Source organism: Ursus americanus, chromosome 10, assembly GCF_024610735.1.
Source record: "Ursus americanus isolate L20-20 chromosome 10, mUrsAme1.1.p, whole genome shotgun sequence".
Taxonomy (NCBI): domain Eukaryota; kingdom Metazoa; phylum Chordata; class Mammalia; order Carnivora; family Ursidae; genus Ursus; species Ursus americanus.
In genome coordinates this window covers 764,697-785,750 of record NC_142136.1, presented here as the reverse complement: position 1 = coordinate 785,750, position 21,054 = coordinate 764,697, and the positions used below count along the sequence as shown (strand labels likewise).

General features: G+C 50.3%; 1 protein-coding gene across 1 annotated transcript; it reads left to right on the top strand.

Annotated features, from left to right (window-relative positions):
* Window positions 1-482: 482 nt before the first annotated feature.
* Window positions 483-20,304, top strand: LAMP1 (lysosome associated membrane protein 1). Its single transcript, XM_045772928.2, has 9 exons — window positions 483-745; window positions 7,059-7,180; window positions 9,029-9,245; window positions 9,357-9,515; window positions 16,746-16,936; window positions 17,571-17,696; window positions 18,573-18,639; window positions 18,708-18,878; window positions 19,258-20,304. Exons 1-9 carry the CDS (start codon window positions 694-696, stop codon window positions 19,395-19,397), a joined length of 1,245 nt encoding a protein of 414 aa, XP_045628884.2. The 5' UTR covers window positions 483-693; the 3' UTR covers window positions 19,398-20,304.
* The last annotated feature ends 750 nt before the right edge of the window (window positions 20,305-21,054 follow it).

The following is a 21,054-nucleotide window of genomic DNA, read 5'->3' as shown; positions in this document are numbered from 1 at the left end:
CCGTCCTTTGAGGTGCTGATGTTTTGTCTCAAACACGAATTGCAGCACTCAATACGCGTGTTCAAGTCGTCCCCTTTCTCACACCCACCCCCGTTAGAGAGTCCAGGGCCACAAGAGAGGAAATGCTTCGTGTTGAGGCCCTGGAGGAAACCCTCACTGCTCTCGGTGAGACCGGTCCCTGGGGGACGCGTGTCGGGCCCGGGCCTGAGCAGAGAGCCGCCATTCGGGGCACACCCGTCTCCTCCTTCGGCTGACGCCGGAAAGGGCGCTGTGGAACCCTCCTCCCCGTGCGCCGGCTGCATCCACTTTTCGCTTCAAGCCGCCAGGCCCCTCCCCGGCTGGGGAGCCGGCGCAGGGGTCACGTGGAGCCTCGGTCACGTGTCTGTAGTCACGTGCCTGTGGGTCACGTGCGAGGCGGGCGCTAGCCGGGACGAAGACGTCTTGTCCTCGTGCTCTCGCGAGATCTGCGGGGTCACGTGATAACGCGGGCGCGGCGCGGCCTCACGTGACGGGCGCCGCCGGCCGAAGGGTCTCTTACCTGCCGAGGGCGCCGCAGCGGCCGGGCCTCTGGACTGCGGGACCCTCGCCCTCACGTCGCTCCCCGGCCCGCCCGCCTGCCTCTGGCGCCCGCCCGCGTCCCAACCGCCCCCGACCCCCTCGGTTCCCGCTCCGGCCTCGGCAGCCCTCGCGCCCATGGCGGCCCTCGGCGGCGCTCGGCGGCGGTCTCTGCTCCTGCTGCTGCTCGGTGAGGGGCTGCGGGGCGGGAGTTCCCGGGCGTGCTGGGGTGGGCCGGGGGTGGGGAGGCCGAAGACATGAGGGGCCCGGGGAGGGGGGCGGCGGGCCCGCGAGTCGTCTTCGCCCCGGCGGAGGTCGGCGCCCGAGGTCTGGCGCGGAGCCCTCTGGCCGCTGCCTGAGGAGTTGGGTCGAGATGTCAGCTGAGGGCCAGTTCCGCTGTCGGGTCACTGAACTCGTGTTCTGGGTGTTAAGTTGGAAAATAAGTGGTTTGTTGGTTTCGGGACGGCTGTGGTTTATCCACGGGGGACACGTGAAGCAGTGCAGCCGAGGCGGCAGGACCTGCGTGGTCCCTCTGTCCTCCCCGGTGACACGGGTCTCACCGAGAGGAGAGTAGGGCGGCGCGGTGATCCCCGCCTTTTAGAATTAGTCTTTTGTGCTGTGAGCTCCTTCCCCCTCTGGTCGGGCTCGGAGCGCTTCCCGGCGTGTGCTTGTGTGACTGTGAGCTTAAAGTTGTCCCTCCATGTTCAGGGAAAGCACGGTGGTAAAATGAGGGGTGGGAGGACGGGGCCTCGGCCTCACAATGGCAGCGTTCATTTCTAGTGAGGGGTCGTAAAGAGCGCTGCCACTGTTCCGTGGGCGCTGGTTCCGGAGTCAAAACGTGGGACTCCGTCAGTAGAGACCTCGGAAGCAGCCGGGGGTGCTCAGTGTGTTGCTGAGTGAGGGATTATGTTCTTACCTTCTTGTCTCGGTAAGAAGAATATGTGCTGTGTCTTAAAGGGGAGTCACTGCGTGATTTGATTTCAAGTCTGTTTAGATGCCCTTGATGAACCTGTCTGTGGCACTTTTTGTGAGCCCCCTCCCAGTGAATACGGGAAGATTATCTAAAAGGCAGAGTCTGAAATGTGATACAGAAGACAACTCGTGGGAGCTCCCATGAGTGACGTGGATGTGGATACACATTACGGTACCTACCTGCCCACGAATTCTCCATCTCTGCCTCTAAACTCTACAATTCTGTTATTGAGACTGGATGGATTTTAGTTCCACGTTTTGTTTTGCCTATTGTGTAAAATGAGTTCTTTGAGCTGTATGAATAGCCACAGGGATGACCATATTCCAGCAGCAGACCCGGAGCTTTGCCCTTCCCTGGCAGGTGTAATTACTTACAGGAGAAGTTGCTGGAACAAGTTCTGTCAGGTCAGAACGGTAGCACTGCTCCTTATTAGAAGACTTCACAAGCATTAGAATATTCATATTTTATGTTTTAAAACTCACCTTGAAAATGAAGAGAAATAGCCTTCATTCCCTGCATCATGGTAGCCGGGAGTACTGTCCGTGGCCTAAGCTTTCTAATGCTTATTCCATTGCGTCTTTTTAGGTTTTATATTCAGTTGAAATCCAACTTTTAGAAAAGGTACATTCATTTGGATTTGGGTCTTTTTATTTTTTATTTATTTATTATTTTTTTTAAAGATTTTATTTATTTATTCGACAGAGATAGAGACAGCCAGTGAGAGAGGGAACACAAGCAGGGGAAGTGGGAGAGGAAGACGCAGGCTCATAGCAGAGGAGCCCGATGTGGGGCTCGATCCCACAACGCCGGGATCACGCCCTGAGCTGAAGGCAGACGCTTAACTGTTGTGCCACCCAGGCGCCCCTGGATTTGGGTCTTTTTAAAATGTTTATTTTGATGAATAATTTTACCAAAAAGCATCTTTTCTAAAAAATATTTCAAGCTTCAAAACTATGAATTCTTCCTGCATTTATAATTAGATAATTCTTAAAGCTTCATTTGTGTTTGAATACTTGGTAGAAAGCAAAGGCGAGGGTGAACTGAAAGCGTCCGACACTTGGGATTAGGTGACATTGCGTAATGTGACTCTTTAAACCACTGGTGTCAACTAGATGACTTCCTTCCCCTTTCCAAATGAAGAACTGTCACTTAGGAAGTTTGAAAAGTTTTCTAATTAATACTCTTTTTTGGGGGGCGCCTGGGTCGCGCAGTCGTTAAGGCGTCTGCCTTCGGCTCAGGGCGTGATCCCGGCGTTCCGGGATCGAGTCCCACGTCGGACTCCTCCGCTGGGAGTCTGCTTCTTCCTCTCCCACTCCCCCTGCTTGTGTTCCCTCTCTCGCTGGCTGTCTGTCACATAAACAAATAAAATCTTTAAAAAAAAAATACTCTTTTTTTAAAGATTTTATTCACTTGAGAGAGAGAGAGAGAGAACACAAGCGGCGGGGAGGGCCAGAGGCAGAGGGAGAAGCAGACTCCCTACTGAGCAGGGAGCCCCACATGGGACTCGATCCCGGGACCCTGAGATCATGACCTGAGCCAAAGTCAGACTTAACTGACTGAGCCACCCAGGCGCCCCTAATTAATATTATTTTTGATTGTGGGTCTTTTGTCAGTTACTTGGGTTGGTGACCAAATACTTAACTATATTTGAGGACCGTGGTTTCGAATCTATCGTTAGACGCTCCCTTCTCTCTGCATCCACGGAACTTGACTACATGCATATGTAGTATGAGCTTTTCCTAGAACATCATTTCAGTTGTGCTGTGATTACACACAGGTCTCCCTTCCTCATCTTACAGCCGCCCATCTTGTGTCTCACACATAGTAAGTGTTCCGTATATACGCATAGACGCCCGGTTTTACAGCAGCAGTCCCTACCAGATGTGCATACGTCAGGTCTTCAGAAGTGTCCACACTTGGGCCCTGCCTCTGTGGGTTGTGATTCCCTGTGAGGGATGGAACCTTGGTCTTTTTTTCTTTTTTCCTTTAAATCTTTGTAGATGATTATGTATTAATGATTAAGAAGAAAAATATTGGATTTAGAAGCATCAATCCAAGACAAACTAGGAAGTATTTCTTTAAAAAATTTTTTTTGAAGATTTTATTTGAGAGATCGTGCATGAGCAGGGGGGAGGGGCAGAGGGAGCGGGAGAAGCAGACTCCCTGCCCAGCAGGGAGCCCAGTGCAGGACTGGATCCCAGGACCCTGGAATCATGACCTGAGCCAAAGTCAGATGCCTAACTGACTGAGCCACCCAGGCGCCCCTCTTATAAAAATTTTAATGTAGAAATTTATTGACGTGTTCCTTTGGATGGCAGTCTCTTCATTTCAAAAATGAGTGTTTCATAATTTGAAACTTACTTGCTCACTTGGCAAGTGTTGGAGAGAAAGCACAGTTCAGATGTGGCACCAGTTCCAGGTTGCTCAGCACCACTCACTAGCTATGTGACCTTGAGCAGGTTAATGTCCCTGTCTCTTAGTCTCCACGGCTGTACAAGGGAATCATAATAGCATTTACCTGTTAAGGTTGTCATGATAATTAACTGCAGAATGCTTGGAGCAGGGCCTGGCACATAGCAAGTGCTTGTTAAATAAAGCACATAGCAAGTGCTTGTGTCAGGTACTGAGGGTTCAGTGATGAACTTGGTAGCAGAGGTCTGAACAGTTTTATTTAAATAACGTCAGTGAGCACTAAAGCCAGTGCTAATGTCCTGTGCTGAGTGCTCTGTGTACACTAGCTCATTTGATACTCTGATAACCCCGAGGGGTCAGCACGCTTGTTCTAGTTCACAGGCGCATAAACTGGAGGCAGCGATTGCTACTGGCCCAAGGTCACACAACTGGTAAGTGATGGAGGAGTCTGTCATAGTCATGCTTCTCACAGCTCTGTTTATTTTAGAGAATGGAATTTTTACCAGTGGGAGTACTTTGAAGGAATAAGCCAAAGTTACTCCTTTGTATGATTCCTGGAGAAATGATCAAGTTCATGCCTGTGGGAAGGACTGCTTGAGGTTAGCCATTGCCAGCAGGCCAGGGACCTAGCTTTGAAGAAGGACACCCACTCCTCAAATCATTGCAACATTTTAATTTAAGAAGAGTTTTTTTCTTCTTAAGCGGCTATCACTGTTACAGATTTAAGAAAAAAAAAAAAAAAAACTTAAGATCTTTAGGGGCAGCTGGGTGGCTCAGTTTCAGTGAAGCGTCTGCCTTTGGCTCAGGTTGTCATCCCAGGGTCCTGGGATCAAGTCCCACGTCTGGCTCCCTGCTCAGCAGGGAGTCTGCTTCTCCCTCTCCCTCTGCCCCTCGCCCTATTCCTGCTTGTGCACTCACACGCACACACCCTCTCTCTCTCTTTTTCAAATGAATACATTTTTTAAAATCTTAAAAAAAAAACAAAAAACTTCTGGCCATTAGCATACACACGCTTCTCTTATAATTTTATGTTCTAATGCTCTCGTAGACCTCTTTTTCTTGACCAAAATTTGGCTTCTGGGGCTAAGTTTCTTATTTGAACAATTGAAAATTTCTGGATCTCTCCAAAATAATTGTGGGTATCTAGTGCTGGTAAAATTTACTTTAAACTTGTTTTTGTACTACTTCTTCGTGTTACTTTGAAGCCTCGTACCCTCAGCATATTTACTAAGTGAAAAAAATGCTGTGTTTGAAAACTTATTTAATGTGAAATATTTCCTAATGAAGTGCTTTGAGTCAGTAGAAAGTGTTTTAATGATTTAGGGAACTCATTTATGGAAGTGCAGCTTGGTAAAAAGTGATACGTGCATGATCCCATGAGGGCAGCGTCCTGCTGAGTGCATGGCATGCACACTCACATATGACTCTGCAGCAGCCAGGCTAGGGCCACAGCCATGTGAGGGCGTCTCAGGCCCGAGAGAGCCTTTGACCAGGGCAGGGAGTAGCCCGTGTACACACGACCTGGGTCAGTGTCCAGTGTCTCTCTGGCTTCAGTGCCCATGCTTTAACACACATGTTCCTGCCTGGTGAACGTGCTTTTGCCTTGCTGGTGTCTCTCTGGACCACTGGTACACTTAACCCGTCCCTCTCTGAAGGCATGAGGATGATTTGTCTGTTTTTCTAAAATCTTTACTGAGTCAGAAATGAGCTGTGGAATTTTCTTTAGGTTTTACAATGGAAATTCATTTATCAGAGTTTCCTTTAGTGTAGTCTTGCCTGAGTACTCTGGAATGTAGGTTAAAATTTTGCAAAGCAAAACAGAAACTACACAGCTTTCTTATTTGCCCAGTTTGCTTCATTCTCATGCAGCAGCTTCTTGTGAATGTAGATTTTGGTATTTCATGTACCAGAAGCTTATGGGAGGGTATGTAGGGTTTCTGGCTACTTTTTGCTTTGTGCTTGAATAGCAGTTGGCTTTAAAAATTTTATTTTGTGACAGTTCCAAGGGTAAAATGAGTTGTTTGTTGGAATCATTTTACTTTGCTAGGGACAGAGATTTTAGAATGAAAAGTTAATTGAGTGTCTACTGAGCATATGCCTTCACAATGTGCCTGTGTCACATTGACCCTTGGAGTGGTGAGGGCACGGTTAGAGGGCATGCAGGGACTGGCAGCAGCAAGGAGGGGAGGGCATGTCAGTTCTGAACCATATGGTACCTGGTGCTGGCTGACAGCTGTTTGGCTTTCGAACTAGTGGAAACACCTATTTTTGCCTATGTATAAGAGAGGAGTGTACTAACCCGCGTGGCTTGGAAGAATTACCTACTGCTCTACAACAGTGGTCAGATTACATTTGCTGCTAACCTGCTCAAGGCTGTGGTATGTCGCAAAGCCAGACATTGCACTGACCCTGAGAATTTAAGGGAGAAACAGCCACCATCGCTGCCAAGGTGGAGGAACGTGTGAAGGTTTCATTCTGTCCCTCCCTTTTGGGATATGGCAGCCCTTCCTGAACATGTCGACTGATGTCCTAACGTCACACAGCCAAGTCCAGGTTCAGTCGAATCGCTGTTTTTTGAGAAGCCTTCTCAATCTCAGATCTGTAAGCCCATGGCTTTTCCTGCCATGCCAGCAGCCCACAAGAGGTAATGAGATCTGATTTTAAATCGTAGTTTAGGACCATAGCGAAAGATAGCACCCATTCTCCCATGGGCTTCTGCAGAAGGTCAGTATTTAGGTTGAGTTGTGCCTCCAGGGCCCTAGCACATCTTCCAGAGGCCCTCTGAGGACTGAGCGTGGAGCAGTGTGTGCCCAGGGTGACCTGGAAGTTGACAGGCGACCTCCCCAGCAGTATCCTGACATCGAGCATTAAAGAGCTGTCGACCAGGTTGGCAGACTGATCGATGAGTTTAGAGTTAACGTTTCCAGACTTGTATCTGGGAGGGACAGGACAGAAGACCCAGCTGAACCCAGCCTGGGTAATCCAAGTATCTCGTTTTTTTAAGAAGCACAGTGGTATATCCTGATAAAGCCCATTATTTCCACGGGTAGAGGCAACAGAAGCACCCAGTTGTATTTTCAAAACTGTGTTTGGATATTTCTGTCTTTCCTGGAGTTAGCAGGCCTCATACACGGCGCAGCAGCGATATTTGTGGTGAAGGATGCCAACGGGACAGCTTGCATCATGGCCAACTTCTCCGCTGCCTTCACAGCCAGTTATGACACCAGAAGCGGGCCTAAGGTAGGAAACACCGGGTCCTTCATGCAGTGTGTGGGTTTTTTTAATTATTATTTTAAATAAGTGTTTGGAAAAGGACCTCACTGTAACAGTTGGCATATGCATGTGCCCTGCTGGGGACTCCTGTGTGCTCCTGTGTACCCTGAAGCTGCAGTCGTGACATGTAAACCATCCTGTCATCTGCTCTCACTGTCCAGTAGGAGCCTTGTCCCAGACTCGTGCACGGTTCCCTTCTGTGGTCACAGTGCTGACCAGCCTGATGTGTTAGAGCCTGTCCTGGGACCCTGGTGGTCTCACATACTCTTTCAGGCACAGGGCACAGCTGTGTCTGCTGTTTGCCCAGCCGTCTGCAAGCTCTGTGCTCCTCTGAGATGCCCCTCAGTTGTCCTCTTAAAACAGCTTGTACTTCTGCAGGATAAAAGACGCTTTTTGCATTTGTAGATTTCTAACAAATAAGCTGCATTTGTATTTCTTTCTTTGTTAATTACCTGTTGGTGGACGTTTCACTTCTATTTAATGTTGACTCTTAAATGTATCTCTAAACCGCATGTTTTCAGTTCTTTGTTGAAACCACCATTTTTCCTGCCCCTCGCCATGTTGACAGCATCGGATCATCTTACTACCACTCGGGGGCAGTAGTGGGGCCTGCCGTTGGTGGGAAGGACAGCTCTTCTTCGGAGCACTCGGGACTTTGTGCCAGGTGCTCAGGCCTCACCAGCTCGGTGTGCTGGTCTCCACGTAAACGTGCTTGGGCACCCAAGACGGAAGAGGCTGGGCAGGTTCTGTCCCGCAGAAGCGTCTCAAGTTACAGAGACCAGTCCAGACACCTTTTGTGGTCGTTGCTACTTTACATTTTTTGTGTTTGGATTTTTTTAACGTCATTTTGATATATATTATGTCCACAAATGGGATCACCTGCGTGCTGCTGTGTACCTTACTTTTTATCACCGTATCTCTGTCACCTCGTGGGGTTCTGTCATTCCTTGGGAGCAGCATTAGTGGGCAGCATCACTGCGGTTTGGTTAGCCAGTCCAGTTCCTTTGGGGTCTCTAGGTGGCTTTGTAGTGGCTCAGTTTGCCTGTAGTGCTCCGCTCAAATACTTCTGCAGCAAACACTCTCTTTTTTTTTTTTTTTTAAGATTTCATTTATTTATGTGATAGAGAGACAGCCAGCGAGAGAGGGAACACAGCAGGGGGAGTGGGAGAGGAAGAAGCAGGCTCCCAGCCGAGGAGCCCGATGTGGGGCTCGATCCCGGAACGCCGGGATCACTCCCTGAGCCGAAGGCAGGTGCCCAACGACTGCGCTACCTAGGCGCCCCACACTCTCTTTTCTTTGTTTAAAGAGACGACTTTTTTTTAAGTACAAGTGACACACAGTGTGTTAGTTTCAGGTGTACACCTTAGTGATTTGACAAGTGTGTCCATTATGCTGTGCTCCCTGCACGTGTAGCTGTCATCTGTCCCATAAAGAGACATATTTCTTAAACATTTTTATAGCAAAGTAGTACTAGTTACTTTTTCAGATGTAAATACACAGCTCACTTGAAGCCTGGTAAGAATTACTTCAGTTTACCAAAATCATTTTAGTTTTAATTCTGCTATCAATTAAAATTATGTTAACAAAGAACATTTAATTATTTGAATAATTGTCAGCTTTGTCTTACTTGTTTTTCAGTCTGTACCGACATGTAATACTGACTTCGTTTGTGATTTTATTAATGATAAAAATGAATACGCTAACGGTGGCATCTAGGAAGGAGCTGAGGTCCGACTTCCTGAATGTCTTCCTTCGGCGCATCTGAATCCATTTCGTGACTTGCATTCTGACTGGGTCTGTCATCCTTTGTTCTAGAATGTAACCTTCGACCTGCCGTCCAATGCAGCAGTGTTAAATAGCAGCTCTTGTGGTAAACAGGGAGCTTCTGACCCCATTCTTGTCATTGCTTTTGGAAGAGGACATGAGCTGACCCTCAATTTCACAAGAAATGCAACACGTTACAGTGTTCGGCTGATGAGTTTTATTTACAACTTGTCTGACACACAGATTTTCCCCAATGCAAGCTCCAAGGGTAAGAACCAAAACTGACCGGTTATAAAGTTAAGAAAATTGGGTTGGAGAGCATCTAAAAGTTTAACTAAGTACTTCAAGTAGTTAAAAGTTGGGTTTTTTTTTAATACAGATATCAAGACTGTGGAATCTGCAACTGACATCAGGGCAGACATAAATAAAAAATACAGATGTGTGAGCAACAACCAGATTCACATGCGCAACGTCACTATCACGCTCCGTGATGCCACCATCCAGGCGTACCTTGCCAACAGTAGCTTCAGCAAGGAAGGTAGGACACTGCCTTTGATCTGGGTGCCCAGGCCCGACTCCAGTGCATGCAGACATGGCTTTGAGCCCATGCCTGAGGAAGATGTGTATGTGAGGATGCGTGCAGCCAGGGACTGAGCTGGCAGCTCGCACTTAGAATTGCTCACCAAACATTTTTCTCTACAGAAGGTGATCTCTTTAGGTGATGCTGGACAATTAACTGATTTAAAAGGGCAAAGCGGTTGCATCCCTTATTGGGGAACTGATGAGGTCAGGGTCGCAGGGTCTCTTCCAGTTCAAGCCAGATGTCTTTTCACCAAGATCTAGGCTTAATCTCTGTCCAGCTTGGTAGGCCAAGGGGCAGATGGTGGAAGGAGCTTGAGAGCCTTTTGGGGGGGGGGGGCTTGGGCGGATGACCCACCAGGGAGGCACCTGCCCACCCAGCTCCACTGATGGGCTCTGGGTCCCAACGACACAAGGCTCCAGGCCCCTCCTAGCTCTGTGTCTTGGGTAAGGTGGTCAGCCTCTTGTTTCCTTCTCTTGTGAAGTAAGAATAATAGCCTGTGTTAGCAGATCCTAAGGTTAAAAAGGAAATTTATGCAAAGTGCTGATCTCAGGGCCCGGCTCAGAGTTGGTAGTAAAGAGTGTTGTCATTCAACTATGACTGAAGAAAGCTCTCTTCCTCAGTCCTACCAGTCAGCTCCCAGATCGCTGTCCTCTTCCTGAAGGGTGAGGAAGTCGTCCCTCCTTCTCAGTGGTTAGCCGCGCTCTTGGGAGCCTTCAGTTTGCCATGTCCCCAGCGGTGTGGCTGGATCCTCAGAGGTGCCTGCCGGCGTGTAACTGATTTCCATAAGTCCCTGGTGCTCAGGGGCACAATGGACCAGTTAGCGCTTCATGCGGTTGGGTGCAGCCCTCCTGAGCGGCATGCGTGCTCTGAGCAGGGCCAGAACCTGGCCTGCAGGTGCCATCTAGCCCACCTCCAGTTTCTGTATGGCCAGTAAGCTGAAAATGGATGTTGTGCTTATCAATTTAAGGTTAAGAAAGATCAAAAGAACATTTCACAGCACATGAAAATGACATGAAAGTCAAGTTTCAGTGCCTGTAACTAGAGTTTCCTTGGCACACAGCCATGTTCCTTCACACACCTGTTTCTGTGGCTGCTTTCACACTCCTGTGGCAGAACCAGGCCAGCACAGACACCAGACAGCCACAGAGTCTAAAATGTTTGCTGTCTGTGACTGGGAAAAACACGTCCAGCAGCAAGTGTACAGGGCATAAAGGCAGGTCTGTGTGAGCTGGAGCAGCTCTCAAGGAGAACGGCTGGACGGGCCCTGTCTGCACCCCCCTTGTCTGGGGAGCTGCGTGTGTGTATGTCCGTCAGCAGGCCCAAGTGTGCACGCTAACACACACCTGCTTAGGCCGAAGAGTGACTGACTGCGCAGGGGTTAGAAGCATGCAAAATGCCTCGAGCTGATGCTCACCGTCTCAGATCTCCAGGGGACTGGGTTTCGTTCCAGCAGTGTCCTCCCTTCAGCCTTGAGGAGAAGGGAAAAGAAGGAACTGCCAGAAGCCTTGGGAAATGAGAGCATCCTGCTTTGCTGGCTCTGTTGAGTGACCTCACTACTACCTGGGCCTCAGGCAGTCGTGGAGTAGAGCTCCTCACCTATGCAACCTGTTTTCTTCTGCTTGGAAAGCTGCTGACCGCAGGCAGAGATGACCTGGCCTCCCCTGTTCGGGGTGCCCAGCTGCTGGGGTTCCTGAGGGCACTGGAGCCCAGGACAGGACTCCAGCTTCTGGTCTAAAATCACATGTGACAATGTGGAGAGGCTAATTTCTTTTAAGGTTAATTATTTTGTTTTTTAAGTAGATTTTATCCTTGAGAGCAGTTTTAGGTTCACGGTTAAACAGAGAGCACAGGGTTCCCACATAGCCCTGTCCCCATGCGCACACAAGCCCTCACTGTCGGCATCCTGCATGTTACTACCAGTGGAGGATGTATGCATGTGATTCCAGGTGGAAAAGCTGCCTCACAGAGGCGTTCCCTCCCCACGCCTGTGTCCCAGCCGCTGGCCCCCTCTTACGCCTGCTCCCATCCTACAGAGGATTACCTGGGGGTGGGCAGCTACCTGCTGTATTCTGTGAGGTGTTGATCAGAAACTTGGTCACTAAGCTCAGCCTCACTCCCCACCTCCCCTTGTGTCCCACGGTTCATCAGAGCTTTCTTTCATTTTATGTTAAATCTGTCTCTGCTGATGTGTCCGTGTTTTGGAAAGGAAACTTGCTTCCTTTTAAAGACACTAGTGCACTCTCTCAGTGAGTCTGCTGGGAAGAGGAGGGTTAGAGGCATCCCAGAATTGCACAGAATGTCCTCTGTAAGTTGGCATGCCCCTGTGACAGGCTGGAGGGCTTGGTGAGATCTTGGCATGCCTGCATACTCTTCATTGGACCGGAAGGAGTCCCCATAGCGCTTTTGGGTTCCTGTCACTATCAGGTCACATCCTCTATAGTCACCCTGATCGGTCTTTAAGAAGCTGGCTTGCTAAGAAATGAAATCCGCAAACAACAAATCTGTGCCCCGAGCTCCAGGGGCTCCCCCTTCCCCTGCCACACACACTACCCCATGATGTCTCCTTTGTTTCCCGGGAGGTGGTCCTCTGGCGGCCTGGGTCCAGGCCTAGTGACTGGGGGAGTTCTCAGAGCAGCCGTTTGGGCAGCAGGGAGGAGCTCCAGAATGGGTGTCTGCTGTATGGGTGGGGGCCGCAGTCCTCCCAGAAATTACTGCAGCAGACCTTGAAGAGCACAGGTGTGAGCTGTGTGGGTCCACTTACATGTGGACGTGTGTCAGTAAACGCAGTTCAGTACTGTAAATGTATTCTCAGGAATTTTTTTTCTCTACCTTCGTTGGAAGAATACAGTATGCAATGTCTATAACATACAAAATGTGTGTTAATTGAGTGCTATTGATAAGGCTTCTGGTCAACAGTAGGCTTTTATGATTAAGTTTTCGGGGGAGTCAGAAGCTATGTGGATTTTCGACTTTTTGGGGTCAGCTGTACTTGATGACATGACCTGAGCCGTGTTGGAGCTCAGCTGCTAGCATCTTCCACTGCTCCTCACCTCCCTGTGAGCTTGCGGTCTGATCTTTGGTGAGCCCCCTGGCTAGCTAGCACCTGTCACACCGCTTTTTGTCTGTGCTGCTGTTTCTGACTATGGTTTGCAATCAAAGGAACTGGTGTGTTTTCCCTGCAAGCAGGAGAGTGATGTAACTGACCACGTGTACCACGACAGCATAAATCGCTTTTAGAAATATTTGACTTCTGTAAAGTTGAGCCATTTGTTTATCTCCTCTTGTGCCAGTTTCATTTCTTTGGTTCTTAGGCACAGGCCTTTTGGGGGCGGGGGAAGTCTGTTACCTAAATCATAAGCTTTTTCAGGGCAAAGAGTTCATCTCAAGTATGTTAAGTATGTTTTACATTCTCGTAGTTCTACTTGTGGATTTTTTTTTTTAATTAAAGATTTTATTTATTTGACAGAGACATAGCAAGAGAGGGAACACAAGCAGGGGAAATGGGAGAGGGAGAAGCAGGCTTCCTGTCGAGCAGGGAGCCCAATGTGGGGCTTGATCCCAGGACCCCAGGATCATGACCTGAGCCAAAGGCAGACGCTTAATGGCTGAGCCACCCAGGCACCCCATCTACTCAGGGATTCTTAATGAAGAATTGTTACATGAAGATATATCCAAAAATTAGTAAATTTTTGGTCATAAAAACCAAAGTTTTTTTTTACTTCTGTTCATTTTATTTATTATTATTTTTTTTAATAATGATTTTTTATTATATTATGTTAGTCACCATACAGTACATCCCCGGTTTTCGATGTAAGGCTCGATGATTCATTAGTTGTGTATAACACCCAGTGCACCATGCAATACGTGCCCTCCTTACTACCCATCACCGGTCTATCCCATTCCCCCACCCCCCTCCCCTCTGTATCCCTCAGTTTGTTTCTCATAGTCCATAGTCTGTCATGTTTCATTCCCCCTTCTGATTACCCCCCCTTTCTTTATCCCTTTCTTCCCCTACTGATCATTCTAGTTCTTATGTTCCATAGATGAGAGAAATCATATGATAGTTGTCTTTCTCTGTTTGACTTATTTCACTAAGCATTATCTCCTCCAGTGCCGTCCATGTTGTAGCAAATGTTGAGAACTCATTCTTTCTGATTGCTGAGTAATATTCCATTGTATATATGGACTACAACTTCTTAATCCAGTCATCTGTTGCAGGGCATCTCGGCTCCTTCCACGATTTAGCTATTGTGGACATTGCTGCTATGAACATTGGGGTGCATATGGCCCTTCTCTTCACTACGTCTGTATCTTTGGGGTAAACACCCAGTAGTGCAATGGCTGGATCATAGGGTAGCTCAATTTTTAACTTTTTAAGGGACCTCCACACGGTTTTCCAGAGTGGCTGTACCAACTTGCATTCCCACCAACAATGTAGGAGGGATCCCCTTTCTCCACATCCTCTCCAACAATTGTTGAAAAACCAAAGTTTTTATTTGATGAACTGTCGGTGTTGGGGCAGGCTTCTGTGGCCTCACTCATCTGCAGTGTCATTGGGAGCCTGGACCAGAGAGCCTTGGTCACTCTGCCTCTCCACGTGCACTGTCCTGTCTGAGAAACCTCAGGTACTTACAGATTTTAGTTTAAAAGGAATCAAGCACAGGCCAGGGCTGCCGAACCGTCCTGTCGGTTTTGTTGGTGAGAGTGAGCACTGAGGAAAGCAGCGGTGTCTTCTTTCCCAGAGGTCTGTAAAGGAGGGCAGGGGGTCCTCATTCTGGAGTGGTCTGGGGATAGCTCTGCCTGGAGGCTGAGGCGGAGCGGGGGAGCATGTCCCACTCTGCGTCTGTGGGGACAGCGTTTCCTGCCCCAGGCCCAGCAGAGGGTTCGTGTTTGTTTATCTTTGCAGCTTTAAGATGTGGCACGTGGGCACTTGTGGATGCTTCTGTGCCTGTTAGTTCAGAACAGGAACTCCTGAGTATGGTTCACCCCAAGTTCACGTTCCACCCAGTCCCACCCAGTCCCACCCAGTTTGGCAGCATTTCTCCCTTAGGAGTGATTCCCAGGTGGCTCATGGTGAGGGGCTGATGCCAAAGTATCTCTCTCCGTGGGAGACTCTTTCTGACTGTAGCACACAGGCTTCCCTGGAAGTTGGCTGCTGGCAGATCATTTGAGGCCTCCAGGGCACTGAAGCTTTTGAAAATCATGCGAAGAGGAATCGTGGAAGGAGGCACAGCCTGCATTTCCTGGGGCCCCTGGTCTTCCCAGAGGCCTCTTCAAGTGCAGGTAGCACTTAGCACACACACTGTGATTTCCTCATCGTGGACTGAGCACTCTGCAAGCAGGACTGTCGTTTCTGCTTTGAGACGGGCTGTTCAGAGTGCGGACTTTGCATTTGCAGCTAGAAGGAGGAGGGAGCTTCGTCCATGCAGATTTCCGCTGTCTTGACGGTACATTGTCCGTGCTCCCAGGCTGACATTCTGCAGCCCGCTTTATGAAAACAGTGGCTCGTGTGTAAAAGTGCTGGTCAAATGCGTGTAGGTTAGTCTCCCCTGTGCATGCGGTGTGCTCATCTAGGCCAGGATTTGGAGGCCACCTGTTCTTGTTTTGCACATTTAATTATGTCATGTTGTGTAACAATTTGTAAAGTAATGATGAGGCTGTTCTTAACAGCTCAGCTATAACCTCAGCCTGCAGCTTAGCTCCGGGGGAGAGGCGGGTGGTGTGGCTAGCACACCCTGAGGGGGACGTCCCTGGCAGCATTTGCCCTGCCACCGTGAGCCCAGGTTACACCCACTCCATCATGCACTTCCCATCTTTATCTTCTGTCTAGAAAGGCACTGGATTACACAGGATTGTATTGTGTGAAGGCACACTGCATGAGTGAACTTTGCAGAGTGTGTGGAATCCCTTCTGTGTCGAAGTCCTACAGGGTGAACTTTCCCGTCTCTCCCCAGCTCCCGGCTCGACCCCCCCACCCAGGCAGATGGGATGTGGGGAAGGAAGGGGCCAAGCTTCCTTTGAGCTCGGAGTGAGAAGTGATCAGGTGGTCGGAAGTTTGAGCATCTTCCCGGTGGGCGCCGTGGCCCTGGACGTGGTGGGCCCACTCCCACAGCTCAGCGGGGCAGAGATGGGGACAGGGTGGGAATTAGATGGAGATCGTAGAAGTACTGTTCTAAAATTCTTGATTATGCAAAGAAACAGGGTGGTAAAACAGAGCTGAGTTTGGGGATGACGGTGTCCTGGAAATGCTGAGGAATGTCGGTCATCTTCACGGAAGGCAGTGGTCCTGGCTACACCTGGAGAGGACGTTCATTTAGCTTTGCTTTTGGTTCAGTCTGCCTTGATTTTGAATATAGATTTTTGTTGTAAATCATAGTGGATCAAACTCTTGAGAGTCTGAATCACATTTAAACTCCTCAGATCTCCTGTGGGGGCACCATGTGTCCTCCACCAAGGCCTGTCCTGCTCCAGCTTCCCTCACTCCTGGATTGTGGTCTCCTTCCTGGCAGTTTTCACTCACACTTACTGGGCCTTCTCCCTGCGTGAGGGTGCCTGCCTGTGGGTGTCTTCCCCCCATCTTGCTCCAAGTCACCCACCGCTGGCTAACTCATGTACCTGGTCTCAGCTCTGGTCTTGTGCCGCAGGGACCCACCTGACGCTCATCCCTCTCAGGGCCTCCTGGTTTCTCTCCCACGGGCACCATGCTGACCACACTAGCTTTGTCCTGGCATGTGTATCTGGGGCTGTCTGCCCCTTGGAGCCTGTGAGATCTCTGGCACCGTGCCTAGCATGCAGCTGCACAGAGAACGTTGTTTCGAACTATTGCCCTTTGCAGTGGTGTGTGGCTGCCTGTCCCAGTGGCAGGTGACAGTTAAGGTTTTCTTAACTTCACAGTACGAAGGAAGGTTTGTCGTGCAGAGGGGATAGATCTGTGAGGGCAGGGGTGCCCAGAGGCTGAGCTGGAAGAGCATCCAGTCAGAAGTGGTGGCAGAAGTGGGGACGGCCCTGTGGGACAGCGGCGCCTGCCTGTCCTGTACTTCCAGAGTGGGGTTGGCACGTGCCATCCTTGGGCAGACTGCGAAATCACGTTCTGCGGGTGCGGCTAGCTGAGAGTCTGCGAGGGTGCCATAGCCTGGGTGGCCTGAGGAACTAGGACTTTGTCTCTCTTCCCACTTGTCCGTCCAGAGACGCGCTGTGAGCAAGACGGGCCTTTCCCGACAACAGCGCCGCCGCCGCCGCCCCCCCACCCTTCGCCATCCCCAACACCGGAGAGTCCCTCTGTGTACAAGTACAACGTCAGTGGCACCAATGGGACCTGCCTGCTGGCCAGCATGGGGCTGCAGCTGAACATCACCTACAAGAAGAAGGACAACACGGTAGGCTCAGCCCCCAGAGCCCTTCTTTCTTGGTTGGAGTATTGGTACATGAACGTCATGGCTCTGCACACAAGTCTGAGAACATGGTTGTGCGTGTGCTGTGGTCAGCCTCTCGGCACACAGCCGTAGGCATCTGTCTGCATACCAGGGCTGCTTTTCTGTGAAACTGAATCGGGGAGTCGTCGGGTGGTCCCCAAAGACGCATGTTGTTTGGCACTCTGCAGGACAAGTTTATTGACCCTTAAGACAACGTTAACTTTTGCTTTAAACTTCACCGCTCCAATGTTTTTTATACCTTTCCTTTGGAATAATATTTCTCCCTACTTGGTGACCAAGTCTTTGGGGCTGTGCAGGGACCATGCTTGTGATGGGTGTGAAGCGTGTGGCTGTGGGGAGATGGGGTGGAGGGGCAAGTGTGCGCCCTTGTGAAAATAGCAACCAGGAGGAGCAGGAAAAATGGTTTCGGAACCCAGAAATCTGCGCTAGAGTAAACTTTGGATGTTTTCTTTCTGGTTTTGGTTAAAATGATTGTGGCCTTGAAGTTCTTGTTTTAAGATTACTTTTGTTTTTTCCCAGAGTATAGAGAACCCAGGGCACGAAATGGAACGGTCACTTGTCTCCTTTTCTTACTTAGACCGTGGCGGGAGTGTTCAGCATCAACCCCAACAAGACCACTGCCGGAGGGAGCTGCAGCCCCCAGCTGGTGACCCTGGAGCTCCGCAGCGAAAGCGTCCCTCTCCTGGCTTTCCAGTTTGGAATGGTGAGTCTCCATGTTCCTTTGTGCTCTGGGGGCTTTGGTGTCAGAGCTGCCTCGCGGCTCCGCCTGCCGCTCACTGTGGCTCTCCCCGTGCCCTCACGTGCTCCTGCACGGGGCAGCGGCTGAGCCAAGGGCAGCGTGCACTGGCTGCAGTGAAGATCAGAGTAAGGTGCCAAAACTCACAGCTCTGCCTTAGCGAGGAAGGCGGAGTCTGCTTTAGAGAAAGAAAAGCTGCCTTTTTTTGTGGGTGTTTTGGACCCTCGCCCCCCCCCCCCCATTCTGTTTTCGCTAAGGAACGCCTCGGTCGGTCCTTTATGCAGCAGATGTGAGGGAGGGCCTGCGGCCTGCCCAAAGCCGCCTTCCACGGCCAGCTGCGCGCTCAGCCCAGCCTCCCGCCTCACACGCTGTTGTCACCCCCTCTTGGAGGGGCAGCGTCTCTGGATCATGGGTCTTCTCTTCCTTATACCCATCTGGGATGAACCCTCTGGGAAGTTAGCAGAATCTTAGGGGAAGAACGGAAGTGCTGTCCGTGAGCGTTTACAGTACACGCTGCAAATGAGCTGATGAACGGTTGGGCTTCTCCTGATAAAGTTGACACTCCTGAAGTTCAGCAAACACTGGGGAAAGCTTGCTTGTTTAGAGTATGGCTTCTTCAATCCCATTTTTAGCAGAGTGTGATTCTATAAAAAGGTCTAGAAGGAACTAATCAGCATTCGTGTTCTCGAGATTTATGCGATGCCTTTTACAGACCGCGTACCCCAGAGCTTCATGCCGGAGCTAGAAATACAGGAGTCAGATTTATTACCAGCTGACCCTTCAGGTTTGACAGTAAACATGTGAATCTGGCAAGTGGTTAAGGGTTATCTTCTTTTCTTTCAGAACACAAGTACTAGCCGGTATTTCCTGCAAGGAATACAGTTGAATATGACTCTTCCCGACGCCAGAGGTAAGACCCTCACAACCCACCTGCCCGTCCAGGTGCCCCAGAGCACTCACTGTCACCTGCCTTTGCAGACCCCACCTTTAAGGCCGCCAACAACTCTCTGAGGGCACTTCAGGCCACCATCGGGAATTCGTACAAGTGTAACGCTGAGGAGCGCGTGCAGGTCACAGAGGCCTTTTCTGTCAACATCTTCAAAGTGTGGGTCCAGGCTTTCCAGGTGCAAGGTGACAAGTTTGGGTCTGGTGAGTAACATCGAGGGCAGAATTCAGACTCTGCACGGGGTCTGCAGGCTGTGGTTCTCTTTGGGTATTTAATCGTTTAGACCAAATTCCCCTTCCCGCATCACCTTGCCTTCGAAAGGCCCGGCGTCTTACAGATGTGAGCACATGGTACCGTTTGAACAAAGGTCATTTTAAGAACCGGTGTGTGTCATCCCCTGGAAAGCAGGATATAGGAATGCTGCTGTGTGGTGTGATGTGTCCAGGTGGTAGTCGATTAGAATTAGAGCCCGTCCTGTTCCATTCTCCGGCCAGGCTGTGGGAAGGGGTAGGGAGGAGGGAGAGGCCCGTGAGGTCACACCGTGACAGGTGGTGTGAGCGCGGTGCGTCCCTGTCTCCGCAGTGGAGGAATGCCAGCTGGATGAGAACAGCATGCTGATCCCCATCGCCGTGGGTGGTGCCCTGGCGGGTCTGGTCCTCATCGTGCTTATCGCCTACCTCATCGGAAGGAAGAGGAGCCATGCCGGCTACCAGACTATCTAGCACGGCCGCGAGAGGCACAGACCGGCAGCCGCCGCGGGGCCTCTGCTCATTTTCCTGAGCTTAGATTGGTGTTGAGGGAGGCACACTTTCTTGCAAACTGATTTTCAAATCTGCTTTATCCAATGTGAAGTTCATCTTGCAACATTTACTATGCACAAGAGTAACTTTGAAATGACGGTGTTAATTTTGCTAACTGGGTTAAATATTTTGCTAATGGTTCAACGTTAATATTTACCAAAGTAGAACTTTAAGGTGGGGGAGGGTAAGAGTGCTTTTCTAAGAGGGCACTGGCTCCACTGTCATTTGGCTTTTTAAGATTCTGGTGTTTGGCCTCTTCATTCTTGACTGAGCTTTCAGCCTCGCCAAGGGAGGGTCCCTGGTTTTGACCTTAGGACTGAGGAGGGCTGGGTAGGTGTTAGGCTGGTGTGCTTGAGAAACTAGTAGAGAAAGAAGATCTTAAAACAGAAGTACTCCAGAAGATGAAAATCGGAACGCTTAAATTAAGCTTTAGAAGCCAGGACAGGCCCAGCCCTCCCGCCCCCCGGCGGCACAGCTCAGTCCTCAGGCACGGGCGCTCCTACGCGTCAGGGCCTTTGGTCTTTCCATGCTCTGCCACTCAAGAGCTGGCACTTTTTTAAAATAGATAAATGGGTGTTATTTTTATTTACCTGTTTGTAAAGTGACTTTCAGTCTTCTGTTTGAGGTCCGGGGTGGCCTGTGCTGCGCTGGTGTAAATACTGGGTACCGCGCTCCGATCCAGGGGTGGCCTGTGCTGCGCTGGTGTAAATACTGGGTATCGCGCTCCGATCCACCCACTTGCGCTCGGGTGGCTGTGCACCGAGGACCCTTCATGTCACGCATTGCTGTAACAATGCTAATAAAACGTCTCTTTCTTTCTTTGTCTGGACCTCGTCCTTCTGTCTGCTCTCATGAGAGGTCTGGATGAAGATGCACGGTGGAGGGCAGGTGCCTGCCGGTGCCCCAGCTTTTGGGAGAGCTGATGTTGCTGCTGGTCTGCTGGGTAACTTGAAGGAGAAACAGGAATTGTGATTGAATAGCCAGGGCGTTGTGTCCCACCCACACTGTGAGGAGGGTGCTGCGACTCCTGCAGGGCACTGTTTGGAGCCCTGTGGCCCCACCCCTTTGAAGATGGGCCACCTTAATCTCGTCCAGAATGGTGGCAGCAGGAGGCTCCGCTGGCTGTGCTCAGAGCTTTCAGACCAGGAGCTGAAGCGTAAGATTTATTTTAATCTTTCCTTTTAAGCAAAGACCTATGCCTTCCAGAATTTACAGACCTTGCTGGCTGAGGCTGGAGCCAGCCTGCCTGCTAGGCAGCCCTGGGACTAGAGCGTCCAGAAGCAGCTCCCACCCCAGAGCTGCCTTCCTGGGAGGGAGGGGCTTGGGGCCACATGGCAGGTGTGTGTCAGGCCTCGCCGGGCAACTGTGCCGACCCCCACACCGGTGAGCCCATGCTGGACTGCACCATGAAGGGCAGCCTCTGGGACTCCCCAGGCTTTGGCAGCCTGCCCGAGCCACCACTTCCTCCCCACGAGAGCGTCTACGCGTGCAGTTTGCTCCCAGTGCAGCAGCATCTGTGACGCAGGGGAAGGGCAGCGCCTCTGCTGTGGCTTGGCTGGAAGTAGGACAGCCAGGCCCC